Here is an 18,340-nt window from a genome sequence, read left to right on the forward strand (position 1 = left end):
ACGATTAAAGATGACATGATTATCAAAAGCCTTGTTTTATACAATAATATTATGGGCCCTTTATAAACTATAGGTACTGATTTTTGCAATATAAAGTAAAAGCGATCTTATGTAACATGTAAATATGTGAGTTAAAAATTATCATTATTGTATTAATTGATAGAATCAAACGTGGAACAAAGAAAACAAAACTGTAAGATAAAAATGACTTCATACTAAAAACAAAAAAATGGGTGAAAAACATGAATGCGGTCTTATAATTATGAAAATCTATTGGAATGATTTTATTGACTTTATAACAGGTATTTCAATTATATAAGAATATATATATTTATAAATACAGAATAATTTTCCGACTATTTTTTTATGATTATCATATAAATTTTAAATTATCTTTTGATTTGTTCATGGTTTAAATTATCATATAAATTTTTATGATTTATCAATTTATAAATTTATTTATAATTGTAGAAATAGAAAAATATATTTGAAAATTTATATTGATTAATAGTTAATATTTTTCAAGGTGACAGTTATTATTGATGTGTTTATTTCATATTTAAGAAAATATAGAATATATTCAAATAAAAATTAAAGTATAATATATAATAAAGGCTGTATCAATAATTTCTAAATGAAATTTCATAAAAATAAAAACTGAGAAAAAAAAATATGGTGATAGTAGCTAAAAAATGACACTTAAAAAAAGTAATTATTAATTTTTTGTTATAACTTTCTATTGTCAGATTTAAAGAATATTGTTGATAGTTATAAATTTATTAAGAAAGAAAGTTCTAAATCTTTTGAATAATTTTATTTACTAAATATATAAGAATTTCAAAATAATGTCATTAAAAAAATTTACTATAAAAAAATACAGTAAATTTAGAACTTGAAAAGAAAATTGACAACAACAAAAGATTACAATATTTTGAAACACGAAGATAAAGAGAAACTAGTATTGAAAAATTAATTAAAAGTGAATAAAATATAAAAAATTACAAAGAAATAGAAAGAGAAAATTTTAAGACTTTAGGAATAAATAAATAAATTTAAAAATGAAAAGAGAAGATGAAATAAATGTTCGATAATTTAATGAAAAAATTTATACTTATGAGAAGATGATATTTAGAATTGTGTAGGAATTCAAATTCAAAATGTTTAATATTTCAAAAACAATATTGAGATGTTGATTATTTACCCTATATTATACCTAAATCAAACTTTTTAAGTGTCAAAAGAATTAATCAATGCCAAATGCTTTCAAAATGAAAATCAAATGAAGTTTCGTGAAAACAATTATTTGGTATCAGAACGAAAACTATGCTTTATATGGTAAAAACTAAAAACTACACAACTTTTTCTTTTTTATGAAAAGTAGTTATATCTTAATGGATGAATAATAAATATTGAAATAAAATAAAAAACAGTACATCTTGAAAGAAATCAAGGGCAATAGTACATTGGAAAACCTTTTTCAAAAACAAATTTGTATTCTTTAGCATTTTGCAAATGAAAAATTGTAAGATAATATATCTTAAATATATAAAATTATCAGTTGGGATTAATACTAATAAAACCGATAAATAAAAAAAACAACTTTGATCAATATAGGTTTGTATCAGAAGATGGTGAAGAATTAAAAATTGAAGTGGCAAACAAGACCTCAAAAAGTGGACTTAAAAAATTAGGAAAATAGAAAAGTTGAAGAAATACACTCACATTGATATTTGAATTATGCACTTTTACACATTCAAGAAAATATCAGCAAGAATCGTTGCCAAAGGGTTTGCAGTATGCTATTTCCCCTATTTCATATTATGCACTGTCCTTCATCTCCTTGCATCTGAACACATTTATCTTCCTTCATATTATCCATGCACCTTTTCTTCCTTGCATCTGAACTCAAATGATCATGCATATGATTGAAAATGAACAAGCAATAATCAATTAGTTCTTTTTTGAGCCATATAAGTTTGGAACAGAAGATGATGAAAAATCACAAGACAAAGTAGCAAGCAGAACGAACTCAAATGATTATGCATCTGATTGAAAATGGAAATTAGCAGAAGAAAAGGCGACTATACAATTCTTCTTACCCCATTTTGGAGAGTTTGAGCATCAATTTTGATCACTTTGCTCAAACATCATAGAATACTACTGTATTCGTTTGCAAGTCTTGGCCACATCTTTATTATCTCTTGCGAGTCTCAGTCTTTTCGGAAACAAATCATTCCCATCTAATACTTTACAGCTGCCCATCATTTATTAATTTAAAATAGAAAAATAATAAATTTATTTCCATAAATAGTATTAGCAATTTATCAACTTATCATTCTCAATGTCGAATTTGTTGTCGGCACACTCTCCTCGTGCTTTTGGCTTTTTGACTATAGTAAGCAAAATTTGAAAGTAAACTTTGAAAACAAGTTTTTGAACAATCTATTGGAATGGGTAAAATTTAGGTTGGTGTAAAATTTACACTAAAATTTAAGTGAAATGTTAGAAGAAAATGTACCATTACAACAAAAGTTGAACTTCAAAATGTATTATTCAAGAATATTTAAGGTTCAGTAAAATAGAGAAAAATATATTATTTAAATGAATAAAAACAAATATTTTATTTATTTTAATACATTATAAAGAGAATAATAAATAAATAAATAAATAATGTAAAAGTAAATAAAATAAAAATTTAAAAGAACCCAGCATATCCTCTTCGCAACTTAGGCTTCATTCATGAATTACTCTCACGTCACGAGTCCTCACATTTGAACAAAACGATGAACCATTTGTCATACCCAAGCTTCCATGGGTTACAATGTAACAGTTTAGAACTTGCAACTGCATTTTTTATACCCAATGAAGTCAAATAATATATATTTAACTAAGTATCTTTTTCTTTCATCTCTGGTTTTACAATTATGTGATTTTCAGGTATCTCATCTTCATGGAGCCAATAAACAAATTAAAATAGTGTATTTATATATTATTAATAAATATTTTTGTTTTGAGCAAGACTAGGAATTCTTTTTGTTAAAACAAGTCTTGCCTTTGGAGCATACTCTGAGTTCTGAGGAAGATGAAAAGTCATAAATATTTTTTATACAAACCAGATTATGAGTTTCCATGTAATTGTGTTGATTGTGAAGAATATTTTAGAGGTTGATTGGGAAAAAGGATTTTAAAGAAAAGAGAATGGAAGGATAATTTTTTAATTTAAATAAATAATTTTAATTTCAATGTTTTTTAAAATAAATTATGTAGAATGATAAACACAGGGGAAATTCCAACATTGCCACTTTTCAAGTCTTTCAGTTTCCTTCTTCTTCTTTGCCTGTTGCTTTCCCTTATTATATCTCCATTTGCAATTTGGACACCATCCAAAAAAACACGTCTTTTTTATATTGCTCTTCTTTCTTTCAAAGAACTCGTCCGTGACCTACATCCTTTACATCTGGCCCATTTATTTAAAAAGGTTTTAATATTCCCATAATAAATCAGTTTATTCATATGTACAAAGTACAGACAAATCTAACATATATTCGAAATTATAATTGATTTTCTTTTCACATTTACTTGGAGATACGTAATTGTGATGGTTAAAAAATTAGCCACACATGTTGGTTAAAAAGGTGCATTACTAGAATTTTTTTTCCTTATTGATGACAAATATTGGAAGACACAATTTATAAACCCACACTTCAGAAAGTTGATATTGAATACTAAATAAGTTGTAAGTTTAAGTTGTAATTATAATTGATTTTCTTTTCACATTTACTTTTAATTACAATTTCCTATGATAGTATCGGATAATGTATATGTACAATGTATATATATGTAAATCAAAATTTACCTTACTTCACATAATTGTCACTATTCCCTTGATTTATATTTATAAAACTAAATATTCACATTGAAAAATTAGAAATATCATATACTTTGATGTTTTGAAGAAAATACAATTAAAAATGTCATGCTTTTAAAAGACCTTATTTTATACAATAATATTTTGGGCCCTTTATAACTAAAAGGTATTGATTTTTGCAATATAAAGTGATAGCATATTATTAATGTATTGATTTCATAAGTACTAAAATATAGGATATATTCAAATAAAAATAACAAATGGCACGAAATTAATTTATAATCTCCTATAATGTATACTATATATTAAAATTTACCTTAATTAACATAATTGTCACAATTACCTTGATTTATATTTGGAAAATTAAATATTTACATTTAAAAAAACTAGAGATATCATATAATTTGATGTTTGGAAGAAGAAAATATGATTAAAGATGACATGAGTATAAAAAGCCTTATTTTATACAATAATATTATGGCCCCTTTATAAACTATAAGGTACTGATTTTTGCAATATAAAGTAAAAACAATCTTATGTTAACATGTAAATATGTGAGTAAAAAATTATCAGTGTTGTATTAATTCATAGAATCAAATGTGGAACAAAGAAAACAAACTATAAGATAAAATGACTTCATACTAAAAACAAGAAAAAAATGGGTGAAAAAAATAAATGCGGTTTTATAATTATGAAAATGTATTGGAATGATTTTGTTGACTTTATAACAGATCTTTCAATAATATAAGAATGTATAGTTATAAATACAGAATAATTTTTTGACTACTTTTTATGATTATCATATAAATTTTAAATTATCTTTTCATTTATTCATGGTTTAAATTATCATATAAATTTTTATGATTTATCAATTTATAAATTTATTTATAATTGTAGAAATAGAAAAATATGTTTGAAAATTTGTATTGATTGATAGTTAATATTTTTTTTCAAAGTGACAGTTATTATTAATGTGTTTATTTCATATTTAGTAAAATATAGAATGTATTCAAATAAAAATTAAATTATAATATATAATAAAGGCTATATCAGTATTTTCTAAATGAAATTTCATAAAAATACAAACTGAGAAAAAGGAAAGATGGTAGTAGTAACTAAAAAATGACACTTACAAAAATTAATAATTATTTTTGCAGTTATAACTTTCTATTGTCATATTTAAAGAATAGTGTTGATAATTATAAATTTATTAAGAAAGAACCTTCTAAGTCTTTTGAATAATTTTATTTACTAAAAATATCAAAATAATGTCGTTAAAAAATTTACCATAGAAAAAAAAAAAGAAAATTTAGAACTCGAAAAAAGAATCTAGCAGCAATAAAGGATTACAATACTTTTAAAAGTAAGGCAAAAGCAAACCATTTTTTTAAAAAGTTAATTAAAACATATTAAAAGGGAATACAAAAATACAAAGAAAATGACAGAGAAAATAAAAAGAGAAATTTTTTCAAACTTCAGATAGATAAGGTATGAATAATGTACTAATTCATTGAAATTTTTTTATTTCTTACATGTTAATTAATTGATATGGAGAACACTCTGATCAGTTTATTCCATTTAGGAGTATTAGAAAATGAGACAATTTATTTCATTATATATTTGTAATTTGTATAGAAAGAATGGCTCATTGTATCTAACATTAACTACATATCAGTGAGTGAAGGCTTTTTTTTTTTTTAATAGAAGGAGCCTAAATTATCTTCTTTATTTTATGTTGATAACTTATTCTAGTTGTTAAGGTCTCACTTAATCAGTTGATAATTTGAATTTTTAATGATACTTTTAACCATTGTATTAATAAAGATAAATTTGTTATTTATTCCTCTAATATTTGCTTTAAAAACAAGATCTAATTCAATCAACAAAATGGTATTAAATTCTCAAATAGATATGGAGTCTTATTTAGGATCTCTCATATTTTGTGTTAAGAAACTAAGGAGATGTATTCTGGTTTATTATATTAAAATTATAAAAGTTTAAGAAATAATTTTTTTAATAAAAAGTTACTAATTTCAAATATTTACAATTATCGGTTGAGATTATTAATAAAACCGATAAAAAAAATAAATGAAAAACAACTTTGATCAATATAGGTTTGTATCAGAAGATGGTGAAGAATTAAAAATTGAAGCGACAAGCAAGACCTCAAATCGTTGCCAAAGGGTTTGCAGTGTATATGCTACTTCCCCAATTTCATATTATGCACTGTCCTTCATCTCCTTGCATCTGAACCCATTTATCTTCGTTCAGATTATCCATGCACCTTTTCTTCCTTGCATCTATACTGTTATCTAATATAATATGATCACCTTAGAGCTATATAATTATTTACCCATACATGAACTTCACTTTGTCCTAAACTTGCAATGATGATGGGTACATATATAACAGAGCATTCGTGGCTCAGTTTGAAGAAAACATGGATCTAGGATGTTAAATTTCCTTCACCAAAATCAACTTTTGTTTAATTTCAATGCATCTACATGGCCCAATGTATGAATTGTTAGTTTCTTTTTTACCAAAATACACATGCCTGAGTTTGTATTTATATATATAAATAAAAAATGAGACTTCATCACATATTTTTACAATCCCATTTTTCTATTTTTGACATGTGAAAAATTGATTATATTTTTAGAGTTTGTTTTATATAAAACATGATTTATTTCTTGCCTAGTTTAATTTTTATGTGTGTGTACTAATTTTCATATGTGTGCCCTTACTTGCATAAATACTTTCTTTTTCTGTAATGTTTTTTCATTTTTTTTTATATACTGATTTCTGTTAATGCGTTGGTTTTAATATAAATTAATATTTTATTATGTCTTATTAACTCAATATCTCTAGAATACTAAGACATTTAAGGAAATCAAACTAATTTATTATGATATTTTATTATTTTAATCTCTATTTCAAAGTTTGTTTTTAATTATAATTTTTGATGTATATTTTTAATTTTAAAATTTGGTGAGTCAACTCGTGAGCTAATCTACTGAGTTGATTCGAATTAGCAATTTGTTAAGTTCTGACTTGAATGGCTTACTTGTTAAATGAAATTTAGGTAACCATTAGAGGTTTAACTTTTCAACAATTAAGAAATGGACAAAATCTTTTCAATATGTCATTTGCCTCTTCAAGCTGTATTAATCAATAATTAATATATGTTTTTATCAGAATTATTCTTAGTATTGTTTTAACACTATTATTAAAAAATCTTTATTACGAGACTACTTCTTAGTAATTAGTTTTTAATACGTATTTAATTTTTATTTTTTTAGTTCCCTAAAATTTAAATTTTTTAAAAATAAACTTTACCATTATCTTTTGAATCAACATTCTTAATTTAAGCAGTATCTTGTAATTCATCTTTATCTTAATTTTAAGAATACACGAAGAGTTATTGTTATTTAAGGTAAAATGGTAAAATACTTTATTATTGAATATAATGATGAAAAATTAAATTAAAATTAAAATCAATCATCATACAATGTTTCAAAGTTTCTTAATCCGTCTATATTCCTATTGTTTAACATAAAATTGAATATAATTAAAATAAGTATTTATATCCCACACAAAACTTTATTTTATCTTAATTGTTAAAAAATAAAAATATGAATCTAATGAAATACAATAAAATAAATTTTTCTATTTCACACAATACAAATTCTTTTAACAATTTTAAAAATTCTCTTAAAAAATAATATTTTAATATTAAATAATACTAACAAGTCGAATATTCTTAAAAGAAAAAGTAGGCCCTGAAAAGTGATATTCATTCAAAATAATAGTGTAGGTTAATTATTCAGAGATTGCAAAATAACTTTTTATAGTTTAAGTGTTTGTAATTAAATGTCTAAATTTTTAAATGGATATTTTTATTAGGGTTCTATTTAATATAAGAATTTCATAATAAATTTTAAATAATTCAGTGACTAAATCAATAGTTTAATTATATTTAGAAAATTTTTTATTTATTTTAAAAAATTAATTAGGTCTATATATTTAATAAAATTTGAAAGAAAATATGTTCAAACACTATATATATATATATATATATATATATATATATATATAATTATCTGTGTGTTTGTGTTTTTAATTTTTATTTTTTTAGATTTTGTATATATTTTTAATTTTAAAATTTGGTGAGTTAACTCGTGAACTAATCTACTGAGTTGATGGGTTGATTCGAATTAACATTTTTTAAGTTGACTTTAATGACCTACTTATTAAATGACATTTATGTAACGATTACAGATTCAACTTTTGAAAAATTAAGAAATGAACAGAATCTTTGCAATATATCATTTACTTTTTCAAGCTTTATAAATCAACAATAATCGATAATTGAATTTACTGTTTATTTTAAATAACAATAGTTAAATTGATAAATTATCAAACAATAGTACAAAAGTGAAATTATCAACAACAAAAGATAAAAGAAATTGTCAGCACTTCATATATGAATGAAGTACAAAAGCAACATATATGAATGTCAATTGTCAGCACTTCCCTGTTATCTTTCCATTTCAACTACCAATTCCTCGATAAGGTTAAGAAATCTAATGATTTCATAATCTATTTTTAGTCGATCAATTTCACTTCAACTGTTCCACCAAGCACTTTCCAATTACTACAATTTTTGTGCCCATCAACTCAAATTGACAAGGACAAGTCTACGAATATAATTATTTAGTAAACAATACACACGTTAAATAAGACCTGATATGGAATGTTAACAAACAGAAAAACTTTCTTTAGTAATTAGAGCCATGACCTTCCCAAAGTTTATCCTCACAGTTGGAGCTTGAACAGTTCAAAAAATCATCCTAAATTCTGTTGTACCAAAACAAAAATGTCTACTTTTGTTCAATTTTCTTTTCTCATTTACTTGGGGATACTTAATTAGTAAAACAACTAACCACACACGTTGGTTAAAAAAGTGCATTACTACCATTTTTCCCCTTATTGATGACAAATATTAGAAGACATACAATTAATACACCAACACTTCAGAAAGTTGAAATTGAAAACTAAATAAGTTGCAAGTTCAAGTGCCGAGAAAAAGAAGATTACAAAATGATGACTTAAAAGGTAGGAAAAGATGATTTGAGATTTGCAAAGGCTTCTTTTGCCATATTGTTGGCATGTTGAACTTCTTGGACATCAATCTCTGAGGAATAGAGTGCAGAAAGTAATTGTGCACTCTGTTGGGCCCATTGAGTGCATTCAGCCTTCAACTTCTCCTTTTCAAGATCACACATTTTCATTGTTAACTTCAAAGCATCTATTTGATGCTCCGTATCTGCCACTTGTTTTCTAAGATCATCAATTTTCAAAGAAAGCTCATCTATTTGAACCTTGGCTGTGCAACTTTTATTGTCGATGTGTGCTTGCGTGCTTTTTGCACTTGAAAGCTTGTTAAGAAGATCGTCTTTAGATTGGAGAAGTTGTTTGTGCTTCTTTATTACTTGTTGAGAAGTTGTGTGTTTGCCAAAGTAGTCATTGCAGAAGTTCCCCACGTTCTTCACAAAGTCCTTGGCATCTGAAGATAAGATCCTTTGATGTTGATTCAACTGCTCCAAGAGAGAAACCAGTTTTGATCTAGACTCTTGATGAATTACAAGATGCTCGAGGTTTGAGTCCATTAATAAAACCTTCAAATCTTGAAGTAGAATTCCAATGGAAGAACTTTGCATTTGTGTAATAGAGACTTTCCCAGTGAGAAGATTTTCAAGTGCACTAAGAGGGTCTTCTTCGATCAGCTTCTTAATCTCATCCATCCCTAGAAAAGTTGATTCACTTGTTACTTCTGGAGGCACTAAACCCGTTTCTTCCACTATTGGTTGAGTAGTTGCAGGTTTAGTTGAACCTTCCACACATACGGCAGCAGTGATCTCTTCAAGAGTTGGACATGCAATGACTTTCTCTGCAGTGGTACAAGAAATTCCCTCTAAAATTGCAGGGCCTTCTGCTCCTGAAAATCCTATAAAAAATTGCTATTTAATAATTGAACATGCTTGATAGAGGTATCGACATTTGAAGAAATTACACCAAAGGAGGATGAGAAAAGAGTTAAAATCAAAAGGGTGAGTAAGTAGGCTAGAAATAATATGATGAGTCTTTGACTCATGTAGTAAATTGAAGGTTTATGGCACATTTCATTGAATTAATAATCTAAGTAAATGCAAATTAATTATATTCAATGGAAAGATGCTATTGCTGGGAATGTAATGAATTGTTCAGTTATTAATGGTTTGCAGTTGATTTTTGAAAGATTTAGAAGAGAAATTGCAATTGAATTTTAAAAAAAAGTTAAATTGCTGCAGGACACAATTGTGGACACATGCATTGCTGATTGTGGGGACACGAGCTTGACAAAGTATATAAAAACAAAATTTTCTGCAAAAGACAACATCTTTTATTACATTTGAGAGACACATAATTTTAGGTTTTTCGCACAGATGTCGTCTAGTCTATTTCCTTCTTACTTTTCTATGAGATTTTGATAGGAAATAAGGTTTTATTTCTCCAATCCTTTTACTTTGTGTGAACTTAATCTTTTACACATAGCAATGAACTGAACATTGAATATAATCCATTGCAATCTGAATATAACTTATTTAATTCTGAACTTAAAGTTTTGCTGTTTCATAAAATTCAGAGTTGATAAAAAGGAGTTTATAAATGAGAAGTTATAACCTTTCTTAGATTTGAGTTAAATAGCTCATTATGGATTATTTAGGAATAGGAGTCTCGAATGGTGTGGTTATGTGATTTCTAAACGTAATGCTGATCATCTTCTTGTTTACCTAAGAAATTAGGAATCTAGAATTGGTTTAGAACCAATTAACCAAGGAATTGGTATTGGCTCCCTGAAAGTTAATCAAAGAGTTCAAACAAAACTAAAGGAAAGGTGGGGGAGAAAGAGTTCAAAATCAAAGCACAAATGTTATAACATAAAAAGAGAAAGTGGATGCATGAGTGAAGACCTGGATCATGAGAGTTAGTGAGGGCAAGCGCTATCTCTGAAGTATCTTGAGCAGAGGAAGGCACAACTAAAACAGATGGTATGGCCTTTTGGCCATCTCCATGTTCCTACAAGGATTCAAATAAGCAAATGTTGCATCATCTGAAAAGTTTTATCTTTACATAGTCATCCTCATTATATTCATTAGTACATTATATTCATCCTCATTTTCATTGAAATTAATGAATTAGGAACATTACAATATTACTTTTAAGCGCACAAACACATTTGAAAGCTTGACTAAATATAGTAAACTTACACGTGGATATGTTTCACCCTTAGAAGCAACTGATGGACCTAGTTCTGAACGAGTCGATGATGTTATTGACTTGAAATTCGCTGATGTATTTCCTTCTTCAACATTTCTCTTAATAGCCTTCACATAATCATAAAAGTGTTTAAATTCAGAGCATTCTTTCACTCTTATATTGAATATAAACAGGAAAATACTTTTTGTAAAGGAGATAGTAATGTTCCGAGTGATGTGTTCCTTATTTCTGACTTCATCAGTAGCGTTGCTGTTGTATTTTTCCCTGACATAGAACCTTCTTGAGTACTTTGGTTCTCTCTGTCTTCCAAACACTGTATACAAAAAAAAGAAAAATGTAAATAAGATACAATATATTTCTAAGAAAAATATTTAAGGTACTTTGCATTTCCTGTCAAGTTTTTTTAGCATCATGTACATAGTTAGGTGGTGGCATTACATTATTTCCTTGAGGAACTTCAAAACCAATATCAGTTTTTCCAAGGGGCTGTTGTTCTTTCATTGAGGAATGTTCTTCCATTGGTGTTTCATTGAAGAATGTTCTCCCATAGTTAGGCGATGCTACTATCACGACATTGGTTGATGTTGTTCCTACTTCAAAATTTCTCTCAACACCCTGCATGTAACAAATTATATATCAAGGTTTGGACCATATTTATATTCTGATGCTGATAGAGATAAAAAGGATAACAAGGGAATGCCTCTTGTATAGGAGGAAGCAATTGTCTGGGTGATGTGTTCCCTTTTTCTGAATCCATGAATGAAGTTGTTGTAATAGTTTGCTTTGATAAAGAATCCTCTTGATTACTTTGGTCCTCTATTTCTTTAAGACACTGTATACCAAAAAAAAGTGAATAAGTTGTAGTATATTACTAAGAGGTATTCAAAGTACTGTTCATTTCATGTGAAGTTTTAGAGCACTATATGCATATTTAGGTGGTTACATTATTTCCTTGAGAAATTTTAAAGGTGGTATCAGTTAGTCCAATGGCCTGGTTTTGGTTCATCAAGCATGGTTCTCCTGTTGATTGTTCATCCAACATCACCTAAATGAGTGCAGAAGCATTAGTCTTCAGCTATTAGTTTTCTCCAATACTAAGAATACCTTAATAGTATACCTACATCTGAATGTGCTTCATGCCATTTAATTGGTGATGTAGTTGCCGAAGGTATCTTTAAACTCGAATCTTCTTCAACAATTTCATGCTTTATCTCTGCAATGGATTGATTCGTATTGACTTCTGAAGAACCCAATTCACTTTGTGATGTTGCTTGGACTTCCAGCTCACCTTGAATGTCTTCAGTGATTTTTGTAGTTTGACATTCATTGCTAGGATCTTGGATTATTGACTCTTCAAAATCTCGAACAATGTGTTCTAGTATGTGCCAATAACGACCTTCGACAATATTTGTAACAAAATATTAAAGATTTTTAGAGAATAATTCATAGGAATAAATAAATAAATATGTAGACCTGCTAGGGCAAATAAAAGACAAATACTATGTATACCTGCAGAGCGATAAACTCTACGCTCCAACTGATGGGACTCTATCGTTGAAGTCAAAGAGAGATTTGGACAACTCTGAACCCAAAGATCTGTATACTCCAATTCAATCCCCTGGCTGAAGCTGAAGATTGGTAGTTTGACAAAAAGTAAAAGTCTTAGCTGTGGAAACTGAACTTTTTGATCAGCTTCGCATCTAAATACTTCCTTTAACTCAGAGGCTTCTTTTATTATCAGAAGTCTTAGCTGAAGAAGCTCTTTAGAAGTGGAGAAAGGAAAGAGATATGTTAATTTGTTGCATTTTTCGACAACTATCTCTCCTAGCTTTGGGAAAGACATTTCCTGATTTTCTGCATTCTCTTCAATGATCTGCTTTAATTCTTTACATTCTTTTATGAGTAGTCTTTCCAACTGTGGTAAGCATCTTGAAATAGAAGCAGTAAAGATTACTTCTAATTTCTCACATTGCGCAATAGTTAGCTCCATAAGGTTTTGGAGGATAAAAGAATTCCTAGGACCTACAAAAAGATAGGTCATATGAGGCAGATCTTCCAACCGAATGTTTTCCCACCCTAGGATTATTTCTTGCCCAATTATTTCATTGAAGCAACAAATATTTTCAATTTTGGAGCCATCTACCCACAGATTTTCCAAAGAGAGAAGATGCTTGGTCTCACTCAACTCCTGCAATAAATAAATAAATAAATGAATAAATAAAGTCACAGATTAAAAAACCAAAATTCCATTAATATTTTCAAAATAACATTTAAAATTAGGACTAGGAAAATAAGAGTATCACTAACAGTTTCTTTGTAACAACATTTTTAAATAATATCTTATTTTGAATTTTGGTTACGATGGATAACACGGGCTTTTAGTTTATTTACGAACTTATTTTAACTTTTTTAAAATTAAGTTAGTAAAACTATTTAATAACCACAAAAAAATATATAATTTTATTAATAATTGGATTAAAATGATGTTATAATGTTAGTATTTATTTAAAAAAAAAGAATATTTACCATAATAATAATTGGATTAAAATCAATGATCAATTCAACGATAAATGGGAGGAAGGGTACCTTAATAGATGTGTTACTCAAAGAAAGGATGAAATCCCCAATAGATTTAATGCTAATCTGAGAACATCCATTGAGTACAAACTTCATCAAAGGCGGCAATGTTGTGGAATAGTTTTTCGAGCAAATTCCAATTAAACATGGCAGATCACGTAAACAGAGACTTTCCAAGACAGGAAGATCAACATTTATCTTATGATTCTGATGATCATCGCAACTTCCGAATAGATATTCCAATTGTCTACAACTTTTCACAATGATCTTTTTCAATTTTGGAAACACATAACTCAAATTATTGTCACCATCTGTAATGTCTACTATTATGTGCTGTAATTCGTCGCAATCCTCAATTCGCAAAGTTTCCAACATCATTGGAGCAATGGACAAAATAAATACAGATTTGATCTTTGAAAATTGTCGTAGTTCAATCTTTTTAATATTGCGCAGGATCTGTGGTTGCTTGGAAAGACATTGAGCACGTTGCCAAAGACGAAGATAGTCAAAGTTTGACACCTAAAATGCAATACCAAAAACAAGTTCTTAAATCAAATCTAACATTAACTCTTTGCATGGAACTCAAGGAAATGGGAATGTATGTAAAACTTTTATCTTATACAAATGCTAAAGATAGGCTTAAATTGATAAAAATCCATAATTTAATACTCCAAAACTTTTGAGCTCTTGGAATTTGGTTGTCAACTTCTAGTTCTAATATTTACTAATGGTAGAAAATATACAATACAACTATATACTAATTACTTCGCAGTAATTTATAACATGCTGTTGTATTAAAGATAATTTTTAAGGTGGGATGTTTAATATGCATATATGCTATAAACATAAGATACAAGTACGTAAAAGATAACACACAAAGTTAAAGGGGTTACCAATGAGTTTGAACTATCTTGCAATGGTTCATTGGAAACGAATGGAAGTGCTGTACTTTTGGTACTCTTGACTTTGCGTCTGCATTTACGAGGATAACACATATGGATCCAAGGAGAAATATTGCATTTGTTGGGATTTGATTCTATTTTTTCCATGGAATTGTTTTTACAGGATGACCCTGACAAACAAATGGAACAACACCATTTTGGAAAAATATCAATGAAATTTGGCAAGCCAGAGAACTGCACCTCTTTCAGTGAGCCAAGTATGATATCATTTCCCTCTTGATGACTTGCATGTTCGTGTTGGTATTGATGAAATATGTACTTCAGCTCACCACAAACACGTGTTATGATAGTTTCTAGCAATGGAACAACTTGAGTAGAAAGAGTTGGAAGTATATATTCCAATTGGGGACAACTCGTAATTAAAAGAGTTTTCAGATTTGGAAACATTGAGCCATAACTCTTGTTATCATTCTCACCATCAACAATCTCTTCCTTGGATTCTCCATTTACTCTTTCATCTGCTATAATGTTTTTTAGTTGCTCACAATATTCTACGGACAGTTTCTCCAAAAGCAAGAGACTTTGACAAGTTGACAATTGAAACAGGGATACCAATTTTGGGCATTTGTACAATTTAATGGTCTTAAGATAGCAGAGGTTTAGCTTGCTCTTAAACAATATGCTTCTCAAATTTATACAATCCGAGATTACTAGCCCCTGTAAATTGTTTAGAAAGTCAAAGGGAAAAGGACCATTGCATAGTTCTTCGAAATTTTCCATGCGATGGAGTTCTATCTTAATTAACTTGGAGAAGAAACTTTGTTTTTGAGAATCAATATGTGTAGTGTCAATGAGACACAGCAATTGTGGACTGTCTGACAAATAAAGCTCGACTAGATCATTCATACCTCTATCTATGGGAACAATATTAGGTATGAGATTTCTCCATTCCCCCTCGATTTTTTGCAGATGAAGAAGCTCGGATGTTTGCACCAAATGATTGAATGTCACTTCTGAGAAAATAGCATCAATCTTCGGAAAGGCCACACATTTTGACAACGATTCATCCACTGCTGTACGATTGTCACTCATAATGTACCTTTGGAATGCAGGAAAGTTTATTTTCTCATGCATTGCCGAAGTATCAAACGTGAGATCCGTACTAACAATGTACAATTCTTCAAGTAATGAGCACTTTTCAATCATTTTAATTGAATTAAAATTTTCAACAATACATTCTCTTAACCTCAACACTCTAAGTTTCTCCAGTTTTGCAATTTCACCTGGGAATTCATCCATAGGGCACCAAACCAAATCAAGAGTCTCAAGATTTTGTAAGTATTTCAGAACAGAGAAGTCCCGTAAGCGTAAATTTTCAAGGATTAGAGATCGAATATTTGTCAATGATTGGAATGACTGAGGTAATGACAGAGAAACATCTCTCCATGTATTCAATGACAAATGCAAAACTCGAAGTTCTGTCATATTTTCAAAGAATGAATTTGGGACTTCCACATAAGCATCTTCATCTTCATCTTCATCTTCATCTTCATGCATGTAGACGACTTTTAGAATCTCAAGTTTGGACCTATTAAACTTACACGAAAATACATCCATGCCCTTCCCTTCGCATAACAAATATTTAATATTCTTCCTCCTCTCAAGCAATAACTTCTGAATTTTGCTAGACACATTTACTGCTTGAATTTCCTCGTTAGCTATCCATAAGGCCACTTCACGAACCAAGTCATGCATTTTAACACTTTGCTTTCCGCCCTTCAACAATAAACAAGAATCTACAAATTTTTTAATGGCAACAGCGACTTGGTCTCGAGCTTCGTCATATTTGCCATCCACTTCCCCAAGAAGGCCTGCTCCAATGCCAAATGTGGTTAAAGTTTCATTAGAAAGTTCTTCATCTTCTGGAAACATAGAACATAAGAGGAATAGTTTCTTGGCTTCTTCATTCTTCAAATTATCATAACTATACCTCAAACATTTATAAACTTCAACCAAACTTTCATCAACACCATGCATAGGCACAGACTGCTGTAAGGATTTTAAAGTTGATTTCCACACTTCCACACTTTCTTCACCTTTTAAACTGCCCGCAATGGCTGCTATTGCAACTGGTAACCCCCCACATTTTTTGGTAATATCGCGTCCCTTATCCAACAAACGTTTAGAGGAACTATCACTTATACGAGCATGCTTTTTGAACAAGGTCCATGCATCTTCCCCGGTTAAAACCCCCAATTGAATTATCTTTTCGCATTCCATTGATTGGCAAACCTTCATATCACGTGTGGTTAAAAAGATTCTACAACCATTGTGATTGTCTTTCCTTGGAATTCCAATTTTATCAAATTCGATAGGATTCCACACATCATCCAATATCAAAAGAATTTTTTCACCATTGGTTAATCTATTCCAAAGAAAACTGAATCTCTGTGATTCATTTTTATCTTTGAAGTCCAATCCTAAGGGTGCAGCAATGTCATCTTGAATCTTCCTTATGTCAGGAGTATATGACACTGTAGTATCAATGACATGATCAAATTGCTGTAGCTGCTTAAGTTTCTTACCCACTTCTTTTGCCAACGTAGTTTTACCTGTTCCCCCCATCCCTTGCAATCCAATTATAAAGTTGCTGTCATTTTTCAGTGCATCCAAAAGTTCTTCGATTTTCGACTTTCTGCTCTCAAAAGAAACATAATCTTGAGAAGAATGATAATCAACACCTGGAAGTACAGGGGAAATTCCAACATTGCCACTTTTCAACTCCTCCTTCTTATTTGCCAGTTGCTTTCCCTTACTATATCTCCATTTGCAATCTGGACACCATCCAAAAAAACACGTCTTTTTCATTTGAGTGTCTATAATGAGTTGGTCAGTTTCTTTTAGCCAAGAAGTGACATCTGTTCGAATATTGTTTCCCTTTCTTTTTTCCTCTTTCACACTTTCTTCCAAAGCTTTCTTTTCCTTTTCAATGTCTTCAACAATGTCCCAAAAGCAGCATACGTATCGTGATTCTGCTATTGCGCAATCCATCAATCTGTCTAAAATTGATTTTACCAAATCAGCTCCAATGTCTGCCATCTAAACCAAATTCAACAGAGAAAAGTTAATAAAGGGCACGAAATTAATTTACAATTTCCTGTAATAGTATCGGATAATGTGTCTGTATAATGTATATATATGTAAATCAAAATTTACGTTAATTCACATAATTGTCACTATTTCCATAATTTATATTTATAAAACTAATTATTCACGTTGAAAAATTAGGAATCTCATATAATTTGATGTTTTGAAGAAAATACAATTAAAAATGACATGCTTTTAAAAGACCTTATTTTATACACTAATATTATGCAAACTCACCTTATTTTTATTGGAGTTTGTGAGGGAATTAATATAATTTTTTTTATTTCAATTTTTTATTTTTTTTCAAATTCATTGATTGATGAATATAAAATTTATTTATAACCGTAGAAATAGAAAAACTTGTTGGAGAGCTTATATTGATTATTGATTAATAGTTAACAATTTATTTATGATGACAGTTTTTATTAATGTATTGATTTTATTGATTGCATATTTAAAAAGATATAGAATATATCTAAATAAAAAAATAAATTATAATCTATATTAAAGGCAATATTAATAATTT

At 28.6% G+C, this 18,340-nt stretch overlaps 2 protein-coding genes across 2 annotated transcripts in view; both read right to left on the minus strand.

The window, feature by feature from the left end:
• The window catches only part of LOC113849942 (probable serine/threonine-protein kinase WNK4), a 28,877-nt gene extending 18,418 nt beyond the window's left edge, over positions 1 to 10,459 (minus strand). The window contains exons 1-2 of the mRNA XM_027480207.1: positions 10,445 to 10,459; positions 9,202 to 9,208 (exon numbers count right to left, since the gene is read on the minus strand). The gene's annotated coding sequence lies outside the window, so the exon portion shown is untranslated. The remainder of the gene's footprint in view (positions 1 to 9,201; positions 9,209 to 10,444) is intronic.
• On the minus strand, positions 8,977 to 17,766 carry LOC113851223. The gene is made up of 11 exons (XM_027481694.1): positions 14,659 to 17,766; positions 13,775 to 14,284; positions 12,698 to 13,376; positions 12,310 to 12,584; positions 12,132 to 12,233; positions 11,889 to 12,020; positions 11,606 to 11,803; positions 11,370 to 11,501; positions 11,179 to 11,295; positions 10,882 to 10,987; positions 8,977 to 9,866 (listed from the first exon to the last, which is right to left on the minus strand). The coding sequence occupies exons 1-11, from the start codon at positions 17,764 to 17,766 to the stop codon at positions 8,977 to 8,979; spliced, it is 6,249 nt and encodes a 2,082-aa protein (XP_027337495.1).
• Positions 17,767 to 18,340: the final 574 nt, after the last annotated feature.

The sequence above is a fragment of the Abrus precatorius genome, unplaced genomic scaffold, assembly GCF_003935025.1.
Source record: "Abrus precatorius isolate BTA unplaced genomic scaffold, Abrus_2018 Scaffold9, whole genome shotgun sequence".
In the NCBI taxonomy this organism is placed as follows: domain Eukaryota; kingdom Viridiplantae; phylum Streptophyta; class Magnoliopsida; order Fabales; family Fabaceae; genus Abrus; species Abrus precatorius.

Coding starts and splice junctions, on each gene's coding strand:
- LOC113851223 (XM_027481694.1), bottom strand. CDS start 17,766: ATGGCAGACATTGGAGCTGATTTGGTAAAATCAATTTTAGACAGATTG. Junction 14,285..14,658: donor AAGATAGTTCAAACTCATTG/GTAACCCCTTTA, acceptor ATTGCATTTTAG/GTGTCAAACTTTGACTATCT. Junction 9,867..10,881: donor CACTAACTCTCATGATCCAG/GTCTTCACTCAT, acceptor TAGGATTTTCAG/GAGCAGAAGGCCCTGCAATT.